The sequence below is a fragment of the Kogia breviceps genome, chromosome 5 (genome assembly GCF_026419965.1).
Source record: "Kogia breviceps isolate mKogBre1 chromosome 5, mKogBre1 haplotype 1, whole genome shotgun sequence".
NCBI classification, from domain to species: Eukaryota; Metazoa; Chordata; class Mammalia; order Artiodactyla; family Physeteridae; genus Kogia; species Kogia breviceps.
In genome coordinates, this window is record NC_081314.1 from 74093457 (window position 1) to 74115286 (window position 21830).

The 21830-nt window shown below is 35.7% G+C and overlaps 1 protein-coding gene across 5 annotated transcripts in view; it reads right to left on the reverse strand.

Moving 5' to 3' along the window:
- Positions 1 to 7753: 7753 nt before the first annotated feature.
- The window catches only part of FGF12 (fibroblast growth factor 12), a 574219-nt gene continuing 560142 nt past the window's right edge, over positions 7754 to 21830 (reverse strand). For all 5 annotated transcript variants that reach the window (XM_059064562.2, XM_067034238.1, XM_067034239.1 and 2 more), the window contains one exon: positions 7754 to 11141. In XM_059064562.2, the coding sequence (XP_058920545.1) occupies positions 11023 to 11141 (119 nt within the window). In that variant the 3' untranslated portion in view covers positions 7754 to 11022. The remainder of the gene's footprint in view (positions 11142 to 21830) is intronic.

The following is a 21830-nucleotide window of genomic DNA, read 5'->3' on the forward strand; positions in this document are numbered from 1 at the left end:
ATTGTAAATAGAGCTACAATGAACATTGTGGTACATGATTCTTTTTGAATATGGTTTTCTCAGGGTATATGCCCAGTAGTGGGTTTGCTGGGCCATATGGTAGTTCTATTTTTAGTTTTTTAAGGAACCTCCATACTGTTCTCCACAGTGGATGTATCAATTTACGTTACATTCCCACCAAAAGTGCAAGAGGGTTCTCTTTTCTCCACTACCTCTCTAGCATTTATTATTTATAGATTTTTTTGATGATAGCCATTCTGACCCGTGTGAGGTGATACCTCATTGTAGTTTTAATTTACATTTCTCTAATAATTAGTAATGTTGAACATCCTTTCATGTGCCCCTTGGCCATCTGTATGTCCTCCTTGAAGAGATGTCTATTTATGTCTCTGCCCATTTTTTGGTTGGGTTTTTTGTTTTTTTGATATTGAGCTCCATGAGCTGTTTGTATATTTTGGAGATTAATCCTTTGTCCATTGCTTTGTTTGCAAATATTTTCTCCCATTCTGAGGGTTGTCTTTTTGCCTTGTTTATAGTTTCCTTTGCTGTGCAAAAGCTTTTAAGTTTTGTTTATTTTTGTTTTTATTTCCATTACTCTAGGAGGTGGGTCAAAAAAGATCTTGCTGTGATTTATGTCAAAGAGTGTTCTTCCTATGTTTTCCTCTAAGAGTTTTATAGTGTCTGGTCTTACATTTAGGTCTTTAATCAATTTGGAGTTTATTTTTGTGTATGGTGTTAGGGAGTGTTCTAATTTCATTATTTTACATGTAGCTGTCCAGTTTTCCCAGCACCATTTATTGAAGAGGCTATCTTTTCTCCATTGTGTGTTCTTGTCTCCTTTGTCATAAATTAGGTGACCATAGGTGTGTGGGTCTATCTCTGGGCTTTGTATCCTGTACCATTGATCTATATTTCTGTTTTGGTTCAAGTACCATACTGTCTTGATTACTGTAGCTTTGTAGTATATTTTGAAAAGACCCCAAATAGCCAAAGCAATCTTGAGAAAGAAAAACAGAGCTGGAGGAATCAGACAAGCTGTGTTTCTGATGGAAAAGATAAGGGTAAGGACAAGTGAAATACAGGGTAGATGGGCTACACAGTAACACACAGAAACAAACACCACTGAATTATTTAGCTTTCTGTAACAGATACAGAGAACTCTTCTTCTTGTGTCAGGGTCAGTCAGTGTACATATAGTATAGGAAGAGTCACATGTTACCTCTTACTTGGTTTCTAGAGTGTAGTGCTGGGCAGAGAATAAAATATCAGGGGTGACAATTTATTTTTTCAGGGGACAGAGTGCTCTGAGTGAAAGCATGGAAAAAGCTATTATAACTTAATTCTGTCCTGGGAATTGATGGTCTGATCCAGAGAAGACAGAGCAGAACACTAAAAGATATCTCATAGCTAGGACTGCACTATCAGAGAAAAGTGAACTTTTTCCAAGTAGCAGCGAAGCCTGTCTTAGAATTTTTGCTGTAAATAAAATGGCATTGGAGAGGCAAGTAAAGTCAGTTTTCTATAAAGGTCCAGATATTTTATGGATGTCCTTGATGTCCATGGGGCTACTATTTCAAGACAGCAGCCACACTTACTGACCTCACCTAGATCTAAGTATCTTGTGTAGAAAGTGAGCACCCATTAAATGGGGCTGTTTAAACAAGCATCTCACTGGACTCAGACAGAATTGTCTTTGAATCACCTCCAGATATATAGACAAGTATTTAATGTAAGGCCAAGTTCCTTATCAAGAAATCTCCAAATATATCACAACACTATCTCTGGGAGATTAGGCAGTGCCAGAATATGTCAGGGACATAGCAGTGGCTTGGCATCTAGTAGCATCTGCATTTCAAATTGTCTAAGCCTCATCAGAAAGGGCGTATTCTGCTCATAACCCTCATAGACATTTACAACTTACAAGTTGTCTAAAAATCCAGATTCATCCAGCCTTGAATAGGCACTTAATAAGTATGAGTTATTTTTGTTTAGGAGTTTATTGAGTAAAGTGGTTCACAACCCCTACAGATGAGAATCACCTGTCTTCTCACCAAACAAATTGCAATTGGATTTTGAGGGGTGGTGAGCCTAGATAATTCTAATATGCAACCAGGATTAAAGAACCACTGAAGAGGTCCTACAATAGAAACTGAGTAGGTCCCTTCATTCCTTTAAATAAATGGAAAAGTCCTGAAAATTAAATCACTTTCTGTGGTCTGATTGATGATTTAATTGTTGGACTCCTTCACCTGGAAGCCAGATACACACATTTGACCAGAACTTAGGTCTAGTTGTAGAGACAATGGTTGGGGAGGCAGGAAGAGGGTAGAACTAACCACTGGAGTTCCTGCTTGCAGAACCAAGATCCGGATAACTACATATTGTGCATCAGAGAAGTGTATAGCAACCTGCAAGTCCGCAGACAATTGCATTGTCTGTATTCTAACAGACAACAGTCTGTTTTTTTCCAGCCAGGTCAGAAATAGTTCAAGCCTTTAAGTTGGAGAACAGGTCAGTCAAGCAGGTCAAGATCATTCTAGTCCATAATTTCATGCTTAGTTTGCATGTGTGCTGAGATGTGCCAGTGCAGGCTATCTGATAATAGTGAGTGGGTTGTACCTCAGGAAGACCATTAAACAAGGGTATTGTGTTGGCCGTTCTCCTGTTTAACCAGATATGAGGAGCCATCAGAATCTGCGATAGTGCATTTCAGGGTTACCTGACCAAAAAAAATAAGAACTCAAAAACTTAGTGAAAAAAATGTAAACTATAGGACCTCCCTGGCCATCCAGTGGTTAAGACTCCACGCTTCCACTGCAGGGGGCACAGGTTCGATCCCTTGTAGGGAACTAAGATCGTGCATGCCACATAGCTAATAATAATAATAATAAATCGATTAAAGACTTACTATGTGGCAAATACTGTCCTAGGGGGTTATATAGTTATTTAATTTTTTAAAGAAGTAAACTAGTTCAGAACTAAGGCAGTCATCCAAGTGGTAAGATAGTCTGGAAATGAATAGAAGGAGGAAAATGATGATGCAAGGGATAAAAATGTGGTTGATAGAGACAAGCCAAAGCATCAACTGGCTGACATGTAATTCGTACATTAAAGACCTCCTCTTACTGTGTTCTTGTTTTTGTCTCTGTGTGCTTCTCTGGGTCAGAGACATATTTTTGAGGACAACAAATTGCGGAATGGCAAGGCTAATACATGAGTATAATTGTAAGAGACATAGCATAGTGATTGATATATTATCTTCTAGATAAGCTTGTCAAAAAGTGTTAGAAAAATAACAATACCAATAATATTTAGAAAAATAACAATACCAATAATATTTTAAATTCCCAAGAAAAATAATTGTGAAAACTCATGCTCAGAGAATTCATGTTACTTTCAAATAGAGTATATTATCTCCTCTGCAAAAAACAAAGCTGGATGTTTATGGAAAATCAGGAGAATTTTGCTGAAGAATATAAACCAAAGATTTGATGCACACCCAATTGTCCTCCCTAGGTGAAGGCAAACAAAAAGCACTCTCAGGTTCTTAACGCTTCAGAGATTTATCAGCTTAGAAAGTTTTTAGAGTGTGTGCCAGAACACTGCAAGTTGACTTAGAGAAGAAAACTTTAAATAGAAATTCGAAGAGATCTGGAAATTATTATTGAAATAAATAAGTAAAGATTTAAACTTTCAGAATAACATAATGAGATCAATGAGAAACTGATTCTGATAAGTCTAATTAATGTAATTATTGGAGAGATTGATAATGAAATTAATGGAGACTAAAAAGAGGAGAGAGAATTTAAAATAGAACCAAACCATGTATCTTCTATAATAGCACATATTTCCTAAGGTAAGATTTTCCATCAGAACAGTCAGCTCTAAAACCTTGCCCCAGGTGAGGTGAGAAGATGAAGTGCATTGTGGTTAATTCCTGAAAACAGACTGACCTGATCACACAAAGTTAGGTATAATCACACAAAATTAAGTAGAGGATCCATGCTTAATCATTGAAATTTTGGAAGTATTTTGTAGTATATCTGGACAATGCCGAGCTTGTATATTTGGAGTCTATGCTTCTCAAAGACTTGACCATATTAGAATTATTCTTAGTCTATTAACAAACCTCCATTTCAATTTAAGTCATAAAGATGAAAAGGTGAAAAAAATATTTAGGTGTTTTGATAGAAATGAACTGGAATGTTAACGTTTTTTTGATGAGGTCATCAAAAAACGAATGCAATCTTAATGTTCTATTGTTACAATATCAAGAGTGAGGGAATGTCTTGACCAGTTAGATTATATAAGGAATACCATGTTGGATTATGCATTACAAATTAATAAAATTTGTTCTGAATAAAACAGAATGGTACAGAAACAAAATATTTTAAATCTCTGAAAATCTTTCACATGAGTAGAGAATACTTGAAGAATGATAAAGAAATACAATGATCCTCAAACATCTGTAGGACTTTCTTGTAGGTGGAGGATTAAATTGACATTGAATAGCCCTGGAGAGTGAAATTTAAAACAATGGTAGATGCTACAGAACAAGTTACTTCATATAAGAAAGAACTTTACACCACCAGTACTGCTCCCAAATGGAATAGGCTGCTTGAGAGATTAATATATTTAACCATCATTCAAAGTATTCAAACATACATTATAATCTGTAGAGAAAATTCAAGAATGCTATGTATGGCTATCCCAGGTGATTCTGAAGTACCAAATAGCCCTGAATTTAGGACCTGGACTGACTATTGAAAGCTATTTTGAGATGAATTTTGTAATGGCCTAATCCTAGGTACCAAAAAGTAGATATAACATAGACCTCTGGTTTAGAAGCTTCTTTTTCTAGTCCTCTGACAGTCATTTAAAAGCATTGGACATACCAGGTGTATTGAGTTATTGTCCAGTGCACCACTTTTCTTTGCAGCTCGTTATATCTTCCTCAGTGACCCACACAGTGCCTTTTGCATAGCAGACATTTAATAATGCTTTGGGAATTGAAGCTTCAGTGCTTTTGTCTGTCCCCTGTGGTTTATGGCTATAGCTTTAATTTATCAGTATTTGCATTTTTCTGCCAGTTTTTAGAATATCCAATGAGCTGTGATAGGAAATACATTCATTAACAGATAATGGAAAGTTGCCGTTTTTGCTACTCAGCATGCATTTCCATTTCCTCTTGCTAAATAGACTTTGAATTTCACTCAATAGTCACTTCTCATCTATGCAGACCTGTATCTTTGGGGAAGCACATCCAACCTAGAAGTCTAAGAAAAGGCTCTGGTTGATTTAAAGCAGTCAACACATCTCAAATTCCTGGCAACAGTGGTTTGTTGTATGAACACATGACCCAAACTGGGCCAAGGAGATTTAAGGAGATGTTTTCTGGGGAATTGTAAGAGAGACTAGATGATATAAATATGTGACATTTTGCAACTTGTAAAAGAATTCCGAACTCCAAGAGGGAAGTTATTAAACATGGAGTGGGTAGAGCGGAGAGAACTACAGACAAATTAAGTCTCCATGGTGATGTTCCTGGGAACCTCTAGATGAAGGGCTGGTTTGGTTTGGGGGATTCTGATATGAGCAAACAGAAGCATCCTAACAGATACAAAGGCTCAAACCCATCCAAGCAGTGCAGTGACAAAACTTTGAATAACGTTTACTTTTTATTAATCTCAACTCAGTTTTGCCCCCCACCTCCTCCTCTGAACACTCATTCCTTGTTTCATTCACAAGTATTTCCCACGTAAGTATCAATAGTATTTTTCATTTCTCCACAACTTTTCTTCAAATTATTTCCTCTAGTAGAGGGGCCCTTGGTTGTCTTTTCATTACTCAGTAAATATCTATCTGCTTTTCAATCCCTGTCTTTCATCTAGGATTGATTGTTGCATCATCTGTTGTATATTAATTCTTAGTAACACACCTATGGTAGCACTTACCTTTGGATATTATGTTATTTATGTGTCAAGCCTTCTTGGATTTTTTTCGAGACCATAATTTAGTTTATGATCCCTAAACTCAAGGAAGTGACTAGTTAGTAAATTACGTACAAACGAATGTCCTCTACTTCTTAATTCTCAAAAAACAAGTTATTAGGTCTACCACAAGTAGCTTCATAATTAGGAAGTAATTTTTACTTTTGACCTCAGTGTTCAATAAAAATTTTGACTCATTCTCCATCCAGAAATCCAGTTTTGATCTTCTTTTTATGAGACACAGCACTTTTTCATTGACACATTATATGTTAAATACATTTTAAAAAGGAAAGAGACTCCCAAAGAAATTTAATGTTAAAAAAAAAGTGCAAGTATTTTCTCTGCATGCATGAGCATCTCAAGATTTTAATCACTTTTTGCCTTAGGAAGGTTGTGATGTATAAACATTTTACAAATCTGATCTCAAAAAACAATGATTTGAATAATCTGTGCTTTAATGTAAAAACAAAACATTAATTTGTTCAGTTTCTCACACAATGCGTTTATTAAACAATTCGGTCTCAATAATTTCTTAAGATTGTAACATTTAACCTTGTAATGGAGCTAAAACCAGTTCTATTCGTGGGAGTATATTTTGGACTTTTGAACAAAAGTAAAATTAATGCCCCTGTCTTTAGGTTGTGTTTGGAGCAAAGACAAAGAAACATCAACTAATTCTGTCCAACTAATCAAACATCTAATGATGCAGTTTCTACTATGACATTATCTTAATGTTATTATCATAGTGTTAAATATATTTTTGCTTCTGTTTGTTACTGAAGCTCAATATATCATCCCTGAATGTTAGCTAGTTTCACTTAATTTAGATTTTAAATATTGAATTTTTAACTTGGGTTCCAGAAGAAAGTCTTGAAAAATATCTGCATTTAGCTTTTTTTTCTTGCCCTCAACTATAAATTTTCAATATGACATGACTTATCAGGGAATCTGTATCAGGAAGTACAGGTCTTTAAGATACCTTTTTAGAAATAAAAAATAGCCACTTCTGCATCAAAGAGGAGATTCAGAATCACTGGCATTCTGAAGGAGCATGTGTTTTGATTATTGTTCCCACCTGTTTCTTTTTTTATTATAAAGTGGCAATTTATACTATCATTAGAAATATACATTTATATATAAAGTTTTGCCTTCAAATCTCTTTAATCTTTGATTACCTAGGACTAAAGACCACAAATCAAATAAAAACCCTATATAATATATCCTATTTCAGAAGCATATGTATATATACACATATATATTTGTAGAACAATCCACTGTTTTAAATGTGATTCTGATTTTAAAAAATGCTATTTACAATTTTATGACAGAGAAATAATCTCAGCTTTTTATGATATTAAAATGAGCAGGGGATTTGTATGCTTGAATGTGTTTCACCTGGTGCAGATGAAGTTGAGCAACATCATGGAAAACCTTCTCAGAGCACAGCCTTATAGACAAAGCCATGAAGGCAGAATAGTAAATTTGCTCTTTCTGAGTCCATGTTTTAAAACAATTACTGTTGATGTAGTCATGCTTCTCTGCCAGGGAATTAGTGGTCCAAAATTAGGACCTTCAAACTTTTCAATACACAAAGAGACAGTCTTCATACTTTACTTTTGTCTTAATACCCTCATGTCTTACTAGTGGCACCACAGGACCACCAACCTATATTCAATACCTATCAATGGCACTGTCATTTTCTTAAATAGAACAATTCTTTTAAAAGCTATCTGGATTAGAATGAGGCCCATAAAGCATCATCATTTGTAACAAATTGATGTCTTTTTATTGTGCTGACCATAATGACTAAAAATGTGGTATGAAATTCATATGTTAAATTCAAAACCCAAACTATTACTGTGATCAAGAATAGGTTGGCTCGCTGTCCTCCAGTTTCCTGAAGCACAAAATCTCTGAATTAGCAAATGGAACTTCAGCACCATTTTTGTTTCTACACCTCTGACTTCTAGCTTAAACATCGAGTAAGGTATATTGACCAGAAAATTATTTTGTGAGATTCTCAGTTTTGTTTTCATTCTTAAGCCCAATGATTTTGAAACATGTTACAATAAGTACTCTTAGAATAAACATATTTTACCTTATATTTACATAGCCAATTACAAAGCTTTACTAAAAGTCATAATTTTCCTGAGACTATCCCAATGCATTTAAGAAAAACAGGCTTATTTTACTTGTAGGAGAATAAGTGATGGGTGAATTGAGACCCAGAAATTGGAATGATGAAAATCAAAGTTAAGAATTATTTTACTTGGAGTAAACCTGAAAAAAACCTGAAAAACAAACTATTTAAACTGGCTCATATTTTTGGAGAAAATAGGATAATTATATGTGTATATATGGTAATATTTTAAAAACCTAGACAGTAAATACTGACTTTTTCTATGAAAGGTTTTATGTACTTAAAAAGTAAGCAGCAGTTAGGCAAATGTTCACCCTGTGCTCTAAACCATAGTTTTTTATCAGGTTAATGTGTAAAAAAATACGAGGTTTCCAATTTATTCTCTGACAGTAAGTTTCCAAAACATTTTATTGTGGTGAACATTTGCCTAAGTGATATGGAGAAAAACAATATACAAATTGGGTAGTTAGAGCTGTTTCTTCAGTGCTATCATGAAGGAGACAGATGTGAGTCTAGATGCTAAAGAATGAACAGCCATTGAAAAAAAAGGGAAGAATTTTGTTGGAAATTCATTCCTCTACCATATTTTCCATAAAGATATATTCTGTCATGAAATCATTAGTATAATTGATAACACTTTGAGAAACTGTCAATTGTGTTACTTGTGAGCTTGTGATGCCTATGTATATGTGTGTATGTGTATATGACCAAAAAGCACAAATCATTTTATGCTAAATGAGCCTGTGACCCATTTTGTAGAAGTCTCTTTTTTATTTTTTCAAAGAAAATAAGGCTTTGTGCTTGGGATTTGTTTGGTCCTGGAAGTGAGAGGTGCATTTATAATCAAGTTGAATCAAGAGTGACAAGGATAAATACAACCAGATTTGTATTTCTGTATTTCTTTTGACAAGGGCATTCTTTTCCTAGAAGAGTAACATTCCTTTTTTCTCTTTAATTTAAATATCTGTATTTGTTACTTTCCAAGTATTTCGGTTAAACAAATATCTCTTGAAAATGTATGTTCAAAATCCTTGCCTAGATGCATAACTTTTCTTCTTTGCAACCAGTTAGACAAATTCCTCCATTTCATTTTCTGCTAACCTCCTGATAACAGAAACAGAATACATGGTGAAGGACACGGACCACTATTGAAGAATAATGATTGTGTAGAGTGAGGGAAACTACAGTGACTTTGAAAGAATACAGCAACCCACGGCAAGGTCATTGAAGTGAGGGCCTAGAGTTTCTGCAAAGTGTATATATATTTTAGGGAGTATTTGGAACAATACATGCTGGACGGTAGAGCTATAGGAGAAGTAACATGCTAAGTCTTCTCATTGATAATATCCATAAATCTACATATATTTTTTAACATTCTCTTTAGTTTTGTTTTGATTTGGATGTCTCTACACCATTCCTGATTTGTAGGACTAAGTAGATCTATTTTTTTCCAAGGCAATTGTATAACGTTCAATTATTCCCTAACATTTTTCTAACACTTTAGTATTCCTAAATATGCATTTGCCTAGTCTTACACCGAGGTGGTTGGTTTTTTTTTTGGGGGGGGGACTACTTTAAGCCGCTCACACAACCCTGTCTGTTGGAGCCATGGCTGTTAATTCCGTATTATTTCTCTATGTCCCTTGAAAATTCAGCGCATTACAAGTTTCCTTCTATGCTCTAGGAGACAGACTGATTTTCAACTAGATTTATAAATGAGGATATATAGTAACAAACAATTCACTGGCTTCAAAAGATAGTAAGTTAGGAATTTCACAGCCATGCCTCCCAATTCCTTGGTGAAGTTTGGAAAATGCTACATACAGAAAACTCTGGTAAGGTACAAAGACAAATACAATTTGCTTTCACCAATTTCTTAGGATTTCTTTCCTTATATGAAACCCCTCTTCCTTCTTTCCTGCTGCAAGAGATGGTATAAAACTCTCTAGGACAGCTAGACATACACCTATACTCTCAAAGGTGTCCACAAAGTAAAAAATCAGACCAAAATGGTATGAGCATATAACTTATTTATCACTGCCTGGGCATGGCAATGACAAAGAATTCCTAAAAATTACATCAGCCTTAAAACCTGAAATTTTTTTCTAAATGGCTAAAGAAAACAAATGAGCCCCTGATTTAATACCTTTGAAAAAAATATATTCTCCTAGGAGAATCTGAAACTCTTTTTAGGAAGGAATGAAATCAGCTAATAGCATTAAATTCATCATAAGGCTATCCTTTGCATTAAACAATTTTAAATATCGATTTTAAGAATAAAATTTTAAACTTTTCTTGATGTTAAATGATTTCTGGCTATATACCTTATAGCCAATAGAAGAATCTATAATTCATACATGTTCAATATCATGGTAAAAAAAAATCCTGGAAACAGAATACAATTATGTGTCAATTCCAGATGTCCAAAGAAAATACAAATTCAAAACAAAACACACACCAGAGAATTATCTGGAGCTTAAGGTATTTAGGGTATTACATCGATTTGTAAGTTCAATTTTCCAAAACCCTTTTCTTTAAGGTAATAATTTTATTTCATCTTTATGATAGTTATGTCTTCATTACAGTTAGCCCTCTATTAATAACAGCACAGTTTATTTTAATGCTTGTGGAGTCTTGATTTATTTTTTCCTCTGCTTTTAGGTGTGCTAATCTTTGTGCATGTGCATTTTTCTACCACATTGCAACAGACAAGCTTTGGTTCGATTTTCTTATCCTACACAAAGGAAGATTTTGAGTGCAGAACCTTAGCCACTGGGTCTTGGGTTGCCATTTTATTTTCCTCTCCTTGGGTGGATTTATTGGAAGGAAATGGGTAAAGGGCAAGGGGAGAAAAGGAAGGGATGAGAGAGGGACGAAGGGAAGAGTTCTCAGCTATGTTGAATCTTGATTCACAACTTTGCCTCCATTCATGGTTGGTGTTCCGGAACTTTTCCTCGAACGCCCCTGTTTTTCTCCAATCTCATGTAGTGATGGCTCTCTGTACATACACACTGGAAGGCAAAAATCACATTAATTACTCTTTACCATAGTGGACATAAATTTGGCCTCAATACACAGCTCAATTTTGACTTTATAATATTGTTTACTCTCATCACTAGCTCTTCTTCCTATTGTGAAAATGAGTTTAACTTAAAACATTTAATGGATACACATAATTCTCTTCTAGTTCTATCAGTCACAACCTTTTAAGTCTTCCTGAACGGCAGACACATGGGTAGTTTCTGTTCCTGTATAGATAAGGCTTAAGTTTTTACTGTCTACTAACCTATATAATAGGATTTTCATCTAGAGTTAGAGGAGACATTGGGAGTATAACATTTAAAGGGTAGAAAAAGATATTTTGGTTTTTAGCCTTTAGCCTGCAATCTTGTTCAGGTAGGGAAAAAAATTCTTATTTACATGATCCTAATCTTTACCCTACTGCAAGAAATATGACATTGTTTTATCAAATTGAAATATTTATTGCCAACTTTCAGGGTATTCATCAATAGTTTTTCATCAATAGGAAATGTGATTATGCAACCGTGAGATTTCAGTTCACATCTATATAAACACTTCCTCTTATCTTTATCGTTTTGTCTGGCTCTAAAGCTCAGTCATCTGTGAATTATCGTGGCTCTTGCTAGATTATTGCATAGAAAGAAAAATGTTTTTCAATTCACAGATAAGATAGTATCTATTAGCATATTGAGTCCATTAAAACAGATTCATTTTTCTGTTGTGAGACAAATGTGACTGTATATGAGCATATGAAATATTTACTTAAATATCAGGAGGTATTTTTATCCTTGACTTAGAAACAAATAGTTGTGTACTCCCATCTATTGAACAATCACTACAATACCTTCGTAATCTGAATGTTATTTCCAATCAAGTTGCTTCTGCCGATGGGCTTTGCCCTGGAACTGGAGATCCGAGCATGGCCATGAATAAATAGATGTTGCATGGTAGTTAAGGGCACCAATTTGGGAGCCACACTGCCTGGTCTACATCCTCAGCCACTTTCTAGCTCTGTCTAATGGACACACAGTAAACATCAAAGATGTATAAGAAGAATGAATGAGCTGATCTCTTTATGAACATTTTGAATAAAAGATTTCAGAGAACATACTGATAAATTGTTTTGGTTGAAGGTATATTCTAAATCCAAAACTAGATTAGGAGAGTTAAGATACAAGTAACCTCCTCAGACTAGTTCAGTGATGAAGAGATAGGTCTCTTCCAACATCTCAGTAGTAGGCCTTCTTAAATGTCCATGTGCATCTGAATCACCTAGGGGTATTGTTAAAATGAATACTCTGATTCAGAAGGTCTATAGTGGGCTTGAGATTCTGCATTTTTTTTTTTTTTTTTTTTTTTTTTTGTGGTACGCGGGCCTCTCACTGTTGTGGCCTCTCCCGTTGCTAAGCACAGGCTCCGGACGCGCAGGCTCAGCGGCCATGGCTCACGGACCCAGCCGCTCTGCCGCATGTGGGATCTTCCCGAACCGGGGCACGAACCCGTGTCCCCTGCATCGGCAGGCAGACTCTCAACCACGGCGCCACCAGGGCAGCCCGAGATTCTGCATTTTTAATAAGTGCCCAGGTGATGCTGATGCTGGCAAAACCTTAACCACACTGTGGCCAGTACAAAATATATATATATAAAGCATGTTTGTTAAGTATATTGTGCACAATTATTATACATATATATTTTTAAATGAGATTTTAAAATATTTCGGTTATTGCACTGAATGGTCCCTCAGATATCCTCAAAGGACTAACTGCCTTTGGCCTCACTAGCAAAGTATACAGAGGAAACTTGAAAGAATTGATCCTGTAATTTTCAGATGGTGCCAGTAGGTAATTCAAGTTTCTACCTTTCTTTTACAAAAGGCAGAAGATCCTTAAGATTCTATTGAAATTTTGAAATTCCTCAAGCCTAAGGTCTGTTACCTATATTTCTGTTATACACAAGTATTAAAATCCCCCAAATTAAAAAATATGTTTATATGTGCAAAATATCGCCATGTATTTATAACTGGTTAGTGCACAGGGGAACTCAGAAGTAATGAAGTGATTCAGTTGGAAAGTTATTCATATGATGCCATAAAGCAGTTTTTCCCTACTCTGTCACCTAATCAGATGTGAAAATCCCCAGACCTGACTACCGACTGTTAAATCAGTCTCAAAGAATGAAAAAAACAATTAAAAAATACACACAGTAGATTTTGACATGTGAATTTCTTAAACTTTAACTTACAGGCACTTGAAGAATATTACTCTTTAATTTCCATTAAATAATATAGTTTATAGTTTTTGTATCTGAATTTCTTACTGTTGCAATTTCTTTTTTGTTTCCTTGTATCATAGATTCTACTCAAGACATTTGTTTTTAACTTTTATCTTTTTTTTGCTATTTCTCACTTACACATAAAATAGTTAAGTTATGACAACACAAATGTTGCCATTATAGTTATCATTGCAGATAGCTTTTCTAATAACTTAACCCTGATGACCATCCTAGTATCAAGTCTCCATAGAGTTTTCCAAAATGGCATCTAAAATTTTTCAATATTTCAAAAAGAACAAAACTCACTAGTGTCATAGCAAAATGTGCAACTTGCTCTTCTTCTAGGACAACTCAATCACTAATTTTCCAATATTTCCATTAAAGGGAGTAATAAAATTCCAGGTTTTGAAAAATATGTCTTATTACATGTCATAGCTGGAAAATTAAGAGTAATTAAACCAATAGATTCAGTTTAATTTCTTGGGCTTTAATTTTCATTGTTATTTACAGACTCTCAGATGTCAGTAATACTACCTAACTTAAGAAGCTGACAAATCAAGGTGTATGAAACTCAATCAAGTTTTAGAAATAAAATGTAATTAAAAGACCATGATCCAATTAGAAAGCAAAGAAAGAAAGGACAAAACACTTCTCTTCAGGAATGTAACCTCCTTTGATAGTTGTATTAACACTCCGTAACTGTGCTATTCTGTCTGAATGGTACATAATAAAATGATGACACAAAATACAAGAAGAAAACAAGAAGGTGTAAGTGTAAGTGCATTATAAACTCAAAACGTAAACCCAAATCACTGTGATGTACACAATAACCACAATCATAACCTCTTAAATAAACCTTTAATCCCGTCAATAAATCTATTTCAGAATTTTCAAAGCCATTTTATTTATTTATTTTTTATAGGCAAATTGACTTTTAATGAATTGTACCAACAGACAGAATTTTACATTTAACCCTAACTGGGACTTGGACTTCTTTCTCAGGCACTGAATGATCACAGAGAGACTAGATTGTAGTATAGAACCCAAGCTGGCATTTGATTGTGAAGATTTTCCTGGATGCTGCTGGGGAGTGACAAAACCTGCCCAAATGGATATTCAGAGCCATTGTAAACTGACCAACTCATTTGATAATTACAATAACCAGGTGAATAAAGTAGGTGAGAAATTCTTACCCCGTTTTTTAAACATAAAAGAAACTAAGCAACTTCCCCAAAGTCAGATGGTGAGTAGTAGCAGAGCCAGATGGGAGTATAGGATTTTGAGGTCCTAGTCAAAAGTTTTTAATAAAAGCAGAAAAATAATTCATCAAATAAATGGTATAAATGACTGTCTTATACCAATGTTTAAGTTATTTCTGTATATTAATGTAGATCCAAGTTGGCTTCACCTCTACCAAATATTCCTAATGTCATCCAAAAATGGTAATGAAAACAAATTCGGGATGCCTATTATAAAAATAAATAATTAAATAACAAGTGTTGGCAAGTAGGTGGAGAAACTGGAACCACTGTACATTGCTGGCAGGAATTTAAAATGGACAGCCACTGTGAAAAACAATATGGTGAGTTCCTAAAAAAAAATCAAGCATAGAATTACCATATGATCCAGAAATTCCGCCTCTGGATATACACCCAAGAGAAATAAAAGCAGGGACATGAAAAGGTATTTGTACACCCGTGTTCAAGACAGCATTACTTACAATAGCCAAAAGGTGGAAGCACATTTGGTTGGTTGAACAAATGGATACACAAAATGTGTTATATACATACAATGAAATATTGTTCAACCTTAAAAAAGAAGAAAGTCCTGACACAAACATGGATGTTCAAGACAGCATTACTTACAATAGCCAAAAGGTGGAAGCACATTTGGTTGGTTGAACAAATGGATACACAAAATGTGTTATATACATACAATGAAATATTGTTCAACCTTAAAAAAGAAGAAAGTCCTGACACAAACATGGATGAACCCTGAGGAACTAAGGCTATGTGAAATAAGCTAGGCACAAAAGGACAAATATTTTATGATTCCATTTATGTGAGATACCTAGAGTAGTCATTAATAGAGACAGAAAGTAGAATGGTGGTTGCTGGACACTGAGGGAAGGGAGGATGGGAGTAAATACTTAATGGGTGCAGCGTTTCAGTTGGGGAAGATGTAAAGGTTTTGGGGATGGATAGTGGTGATGGCTGCAATACACAGAAATGTACTTAATGGCACTGAAATGTACTCCTTTTTTTTTCTTAATTGGAGTATAATTGTTTCTCTCTTTGGGATTCCAATTAGATAAGTATTATATCTTCTCACTTCCTATTCTGTATGTCTTGAACCCTGTGATATTTTCTATCTCCTCTGTCCTTTTGTCTACATTATCAAGAATTTCTGTTTTTTAGATTGCAGTTCTTTATTTTTTTATTGGAGTATAATTGCTTTAACAATGTTGTGTTAGTTTCTGCTGTACAATGAAGTGAATCAGCTATAAGTATACATATATCCTCTTCCTCTTGGACCTCCCCCCAATCCCACCCATCTAGGTAATCACAGAGGACTGAGCTGAGCTCCCTGTGCTATACCGCAGGTTCCCACTAGCTATCTATTTTACACACGGTAGTGTATTAATGTCAAACCTATTCTCCCAATTTATCCCACTCTCCTCTTCCCCTACTGTGTCCACACATACGTTCTCTATGCTTGCGTCTCTTTTCCTGCCCTGCAAATAGGTTCACCTGTGCCATTTTTCTAGATTCCACATATATGTCTTAATCTAAATATTTGTTTTTCTCTTTCTGACTTACTTCACTCTGTATGACAGACTCTAGGTCCATCATTGCAGCATTATTCACAATAGCCAGGACATGGAAACAACCTATATGTCCATCAATAGATGAATGGATAAAGAAGATGTGGTACATATATACAATGGAATATTACTCAGCCATAAATAGGAACAAAATTGGGTCATTTGTAGAGATGTGGATGGACTGAGAAATGTACTGTTAAATTGGTTAGTTAAAATGGTAAATTTTATGTTGTGTATATTTTATACAACATAATTAACAATTACACATAATTTTTAAAAATCACACATACAGAAACAAACACCCTAAGTGTAAGCAAAGAAGTGACTATTAAAGCCAGAGATGTCCTTTTTGCATGGGCAGAGCCAAAAATTCCCCAATAGTCAACAATATTAGTCTTAGGACTGTACTGCAAAAGAGAGAATTGAGATATACTGAGGGTACAGGGTTGGTGAGAGGATAGGAAAATCTAATGAGAACATCCTAGGACTGTGCTACCTAGTACAGTATCCATTTTGCCATATGTGATCATTGAGCACTTAAAATGTGGCTAGTCCTAATTCAGATGTGCTAGAAGTATAAAATAAATACTGAATTTTAAAGACCACACAAAAATTAAATATCTCAGTAATAATGCTTCATATTGAAATGATATTTTGAATATATTGGGTTGAATACATTATTAAAATTTATTTCATATGTTTTATTTTTTAAATATGATTACCAGAAAAGTTTAAACTACATATGTAGCTTGTATTATATTTCTATTACACAGTGCTGTCTTAGAAGTTTGCTGTTCTCTGGAAAAGTGTCTTGATTAGAGTCAAAGCTATCAATTACTATATGATGGGGAGGGGAGTTGAGGAAACTTCCTGAACTGATTGGACCTGACCTCCATAGGCAAACTTAGGAGAGACAGAGTATCTTAGAATTCTTTGATGGAATGAACTGGTTCACAAAACATTTATTGGCCCTTTTAACTTGGCTTAACTATTAATAATATTGTATCCATTTGATTCTATTACTGTCTTTTCATTTTTTTCTTTCCTCAAATTCCATTTACTCTTTTGCTGACTAATATCCAGAGATGAATTTGCTTCAGCATTGATTTGTTCATTTATTTTATGAACAGGTAAAAATTACTTTGTACAAGGCACTCTGCTAGATTCTGCGGCGACTGCAAGAAATGCTCTCTTGATTCCTGCCCTGAAGGCGCTCAAGGCTAAGAAAGAGAGCACAGGCCATTCACACAAATCACAGGGTAGAACGGGCCATAGCAGAGTTTAATGGAAATGAGAATATAAAATAGTTCTTTGATGTTGATTTAGCCTTGAAGGATGCAGAGAATTTAGAGAAATGGATGAGCTAGTAAATAAGAATGAAGGGATGAAGCGCAGGTTGTATAAGAGAAACAGTGACCAGTTGAAGGATGGGGTAAAACTGAGAGGTGGCGAGGGATGAGTGACAGGGCCAGCTTGAATCAGACCTCCTGAATCCAGGCCAGAGGATTTAAGCCATGATCCTGATACATATCAGCCTTGATCTGTTAGTGAATGAACAGTTAATAATACGTCCATTAAGTATATGAGTGTATAGGGAAAAATCTATTTATTCAATCTCTTTATCTAGAAAAATGTCTAACTATGTTTACATGACATTCATACAGCCAGTCAGGGTAGTCAAGAAAAATCAAACTGAATCTTACTGCATAGATTACATAAGAAATGGTTAGCAGCGTTTCAAACTTTTATGCGTTGTTCTGATGCCTTGCAAACACCGTCTTAATTTCTTAGGAACAAACCTTGCTGGGCGCCATGATGTATGAGACCAGCTGCTTATCTCCTATACAGTTGGTTTTCTGTATCTGTGGGTTCTACATCCTCAGAGTCAACCAACTGCGGGTTGTAAAATATTCAATTAAAAAATTCCAGGGCGTCCCTGGTAGCGCAGGGGTTGCGAGTCCGCCTGCCGATGCAGGGGACGCGGGTTCGTGCCTCGGTCCGGGAGGATCCCACATGCCGCGGAGCGTCTGGGCCCGTGAGCCATGGCCGTTGAGCCTGTGCGTCCGGAGCCTGTGCTCCGCAATGGGAGAGGCCACAATAGTGAGAGGCCCATGTACCACAAACAAACAAACAAAAAATTCCAGAAAGTTCCCAAAAGCAAAACTTGAATTTGCCCTGCTCTGGCAACTATTTACATAGCATTTACATTGTATTAGGTATCATAAATAATTTAGAGATGATTTAAAGTATACAGGAGGATGTGTAGGTTATATGCAAATACTATGCCATTTTATATAAGGGACTTTAGCATCTGCAGATTTTAGTATCCACAGGGATTCCTGGAACGAATTCCCTGCAAATACTGAAGGATGACTGTACTCAACATCTAACACACTTCAAATACCATGACTCTGACTGCAATTGAAAAGTGGGGCTCTCTTTGTTAAGCTAACTAACATGTTGAGAATGGTTATCCTTTTGTTTTTGGGGAAGCGTAATTTAGCTTAGCACTTAAGACGACTAAACAAACAACAAATGATAAATCAAGAATTACTAATCCCGCATATGAGACTCCTGTATACTGTACAGTAAAAATTAATTGCAATTTTTTTACAGCTACCAGTACTAGAATTTGGAGTTCTGGTATTAATTTCCAATCATATACTACTAGGCAATTCTGAGAAATCTTTAAGAAATATTTCCAGGGAACTATCGAGGTTCTGATCTTCAACAATTATATAAATTCTATAGCTCCTAAATTGTGCTTCTCAAATTATTACTGTCCCATACAAGATTAAGTTTTTTTCTTCCCATTAATAAGTTCCTTATTAGTAATTGCAAAGAACCCTAGTCTCTAGGTTTGCAGTAGTTCAAAGGACTAAAATGGTATTTAAGAAGGGGCTTTTGGCTTCCCTTGTGGCGCAGTGGTTGAGAGTCCGCCTGCCGATGCAGGGGACGCGGGTTCGTGCCCCGGTCCGGGAGGATCCCGCATGCCGTGGAGCGGCTGGGCCCGTGAGCCATGGCCGCTGAGCCTGCGCGTCCGGAGCCTGTGCTCCGCTACGGGAGAGGCCACAACAGTGAGAGGCCCACGTAACGCAAAAAAAAAAAAGCAAAGAAGGGGCTTTTCCATCACTTTCTTTTACTGTAAGCTATTATTTCATTAGAAAATAGTTTTTAGTCAATGCTTTAGAAGTTTTTAAAAATCCTTGAATATTTTCTTCCCAAGTGCTCTGTTTTATGCATTCTGGGGCACTATAGCTATGAGAGCAAAGTTTGATATTCTAGTTATTTTGATGAGGAGTAATTTCCAAATTGAGAATAAAGTGAAATAACAAGGAAAAAATCCAACTCCCTATCGTTCTTGTCCTCCCAGCTCCCCAGACCTGTTTCACAGAAACTCAGATTCAGTGCCACTGCAGATTTAACAACTGAAAACCAATCCAGTGAGGGGAACTTGGGATATAACTATCTATTTCTCATTCAGGACCTTGTGGGCTCCACTTGTGATACAGGCTTTATTTTCAGTGGTCATGATTTAATGGCCAGCTGTTGGTATGGAACTGGTTTCTAACTGTGCTTCTTTCTGATTTAATTTTATACTATCTTTCCAACAAAGTTTCAATAACCAAATTTCAAGAATGTTCAGTGTCCTGATAATGCAATACTTTCATGATTCACAACGTTATATCTCTTTCACTTGGCTCTTCTGGGTTGTCCTGATCATATTTCTTGCCCTCTTTCCTCCTTAAAGTATGAAAAAATATACTTGCTCTTTTTTTCAGCCCACAGAATGTTTTTGAGATAAATATTCTTCTTCTTCTAACATATGTGGTATCATAATAGTTTTGGATAAATGGTAAAAAGGAGATAATGCTCTGAAAAGGGAAGTATTGCTGTACGGCTCTTTAGATCTCTTTCTTCAAATCAGTTTTCTATTTTTCCACTATTCTGATACGTTTCAATTTCTTCCTCTTCTTCCTCCTCCCCCCCTCCTCCTCTTCTTCCTTCTCTTCTTCTTTTTCTTCTGAATGTTTCCTTTTATTCATGTTTTGTCTTTTCTTGATTTATAGGATATTGAAGCAGAGGGTTTGATCCCAGCTTTCAGAATAAGAATGAGGTAGAGATTTCATGAGTCCTTGCAGACACAAGGACAAGCGCGGATTTCTAATAACATAGCCAACGTTATGCATTACCTTAAGACATAGCATCTGCTAGGAATCCCCAGTTCACCCTTTTAATGTGAATGGAACACACTCGTATGATGGACCCTAGTCACTTAGTGACTTGGCGTAGTGAAGGCTGTCATTTTCACAGCTGCCTGAGATGCAGTGGTCCATTTTTCTATAGAAAGCCCTGCAGTCCTGTTATCAAATAAAATGCTACACTTGGTCATAACAAGACCATAAGCTACCAACCTTGTAATAATATATGGTATTTGCTCAACTTATTTTTTGCTTTACTTTTAAATGCAAGATTGTGCCATTAGAAAAGAAAAGGACCAAATACATATCACTGAGCTTTGAAGTCTTATTAAAAATAAATCCATCCTCTCTTTGTAAGATTAGTTATGGGTCTTTCCAGGACAGGCTTTCCACTTAATATTTTTCTATTATATTCTTTCACTGGTACCTCTGCTGCAAATGCAGTTATCAGAATAGGCAGGCGTCCCTTGCCATTATAATAACTCAGATTCCCTGTCTGCGACTTTTAATGTGCAACAATCAGTTTTATGTTAGTTATCATAAATTTCTCTTGGAAAACTTAAACTAAAATAATGCCTTTCTTAAAAGTATGAAAAAGTGACATCTTAGGGGTTGCTGTTATTTATAAATCAAACAACAATAATAAACCAGGTTTCAGGTACCATCCCGGGGTAGTCTCCTTCTAAGTAGCCACTGTCCTCTTAATCATAGCTAATATTAACTGAGCACTTACTAAACATCTGCACTTTATATACAGTAAGTTTATTTTAAATGACCCTAAAAGGTGGATACTTTAATTGACCTCTTTCACAGTAAAGGAAACTGAAGAGCAAAAAGGGTAGTTTGTTCAAAGTAGTGCACTGACAAGGGCAAAATCTGCATTCAAATTCATGTGTGATTAGCTGCAGGGTTCCTGCCCTAAGGTTATAGTCAAATAGTTTAAAGAGTTTGGAGAAAAACAACACTTAATTGCTTGGTCTCAGTCAAAGTCTTGACCCCAAACCTCTGGGGTGCTCAGCACTTTGTGGAGTCCTACTACATTTTTCTACCCAATTTCCTCTCTCATTCTTCCCAAGTGACTATTCCATAAATCTCTTCCCTCCTCAAACTTTGAAAACTGCCTCAGACCCTCCTCAGACTCAGGTAATAGGCTTGCCTTCTTTCCTTTTCCCTTCTTGTCTTTTCTTCTCTTTTTCTCCCTCTCCCTTTATCCTTCCTTCCTTTCTTCCCTCCCTTCCTTCCTTTTCATCAATAAACTACCATGCTTTGTATTTCCCTTAGAAAAGAAATGCAGAAGAGAAAGTTTTCATATTTCCACCACAAAAGTTACCAACCCTCACACATCTGCTCATACATGTTCTGGCTCCCTGCTTGTTAAAATG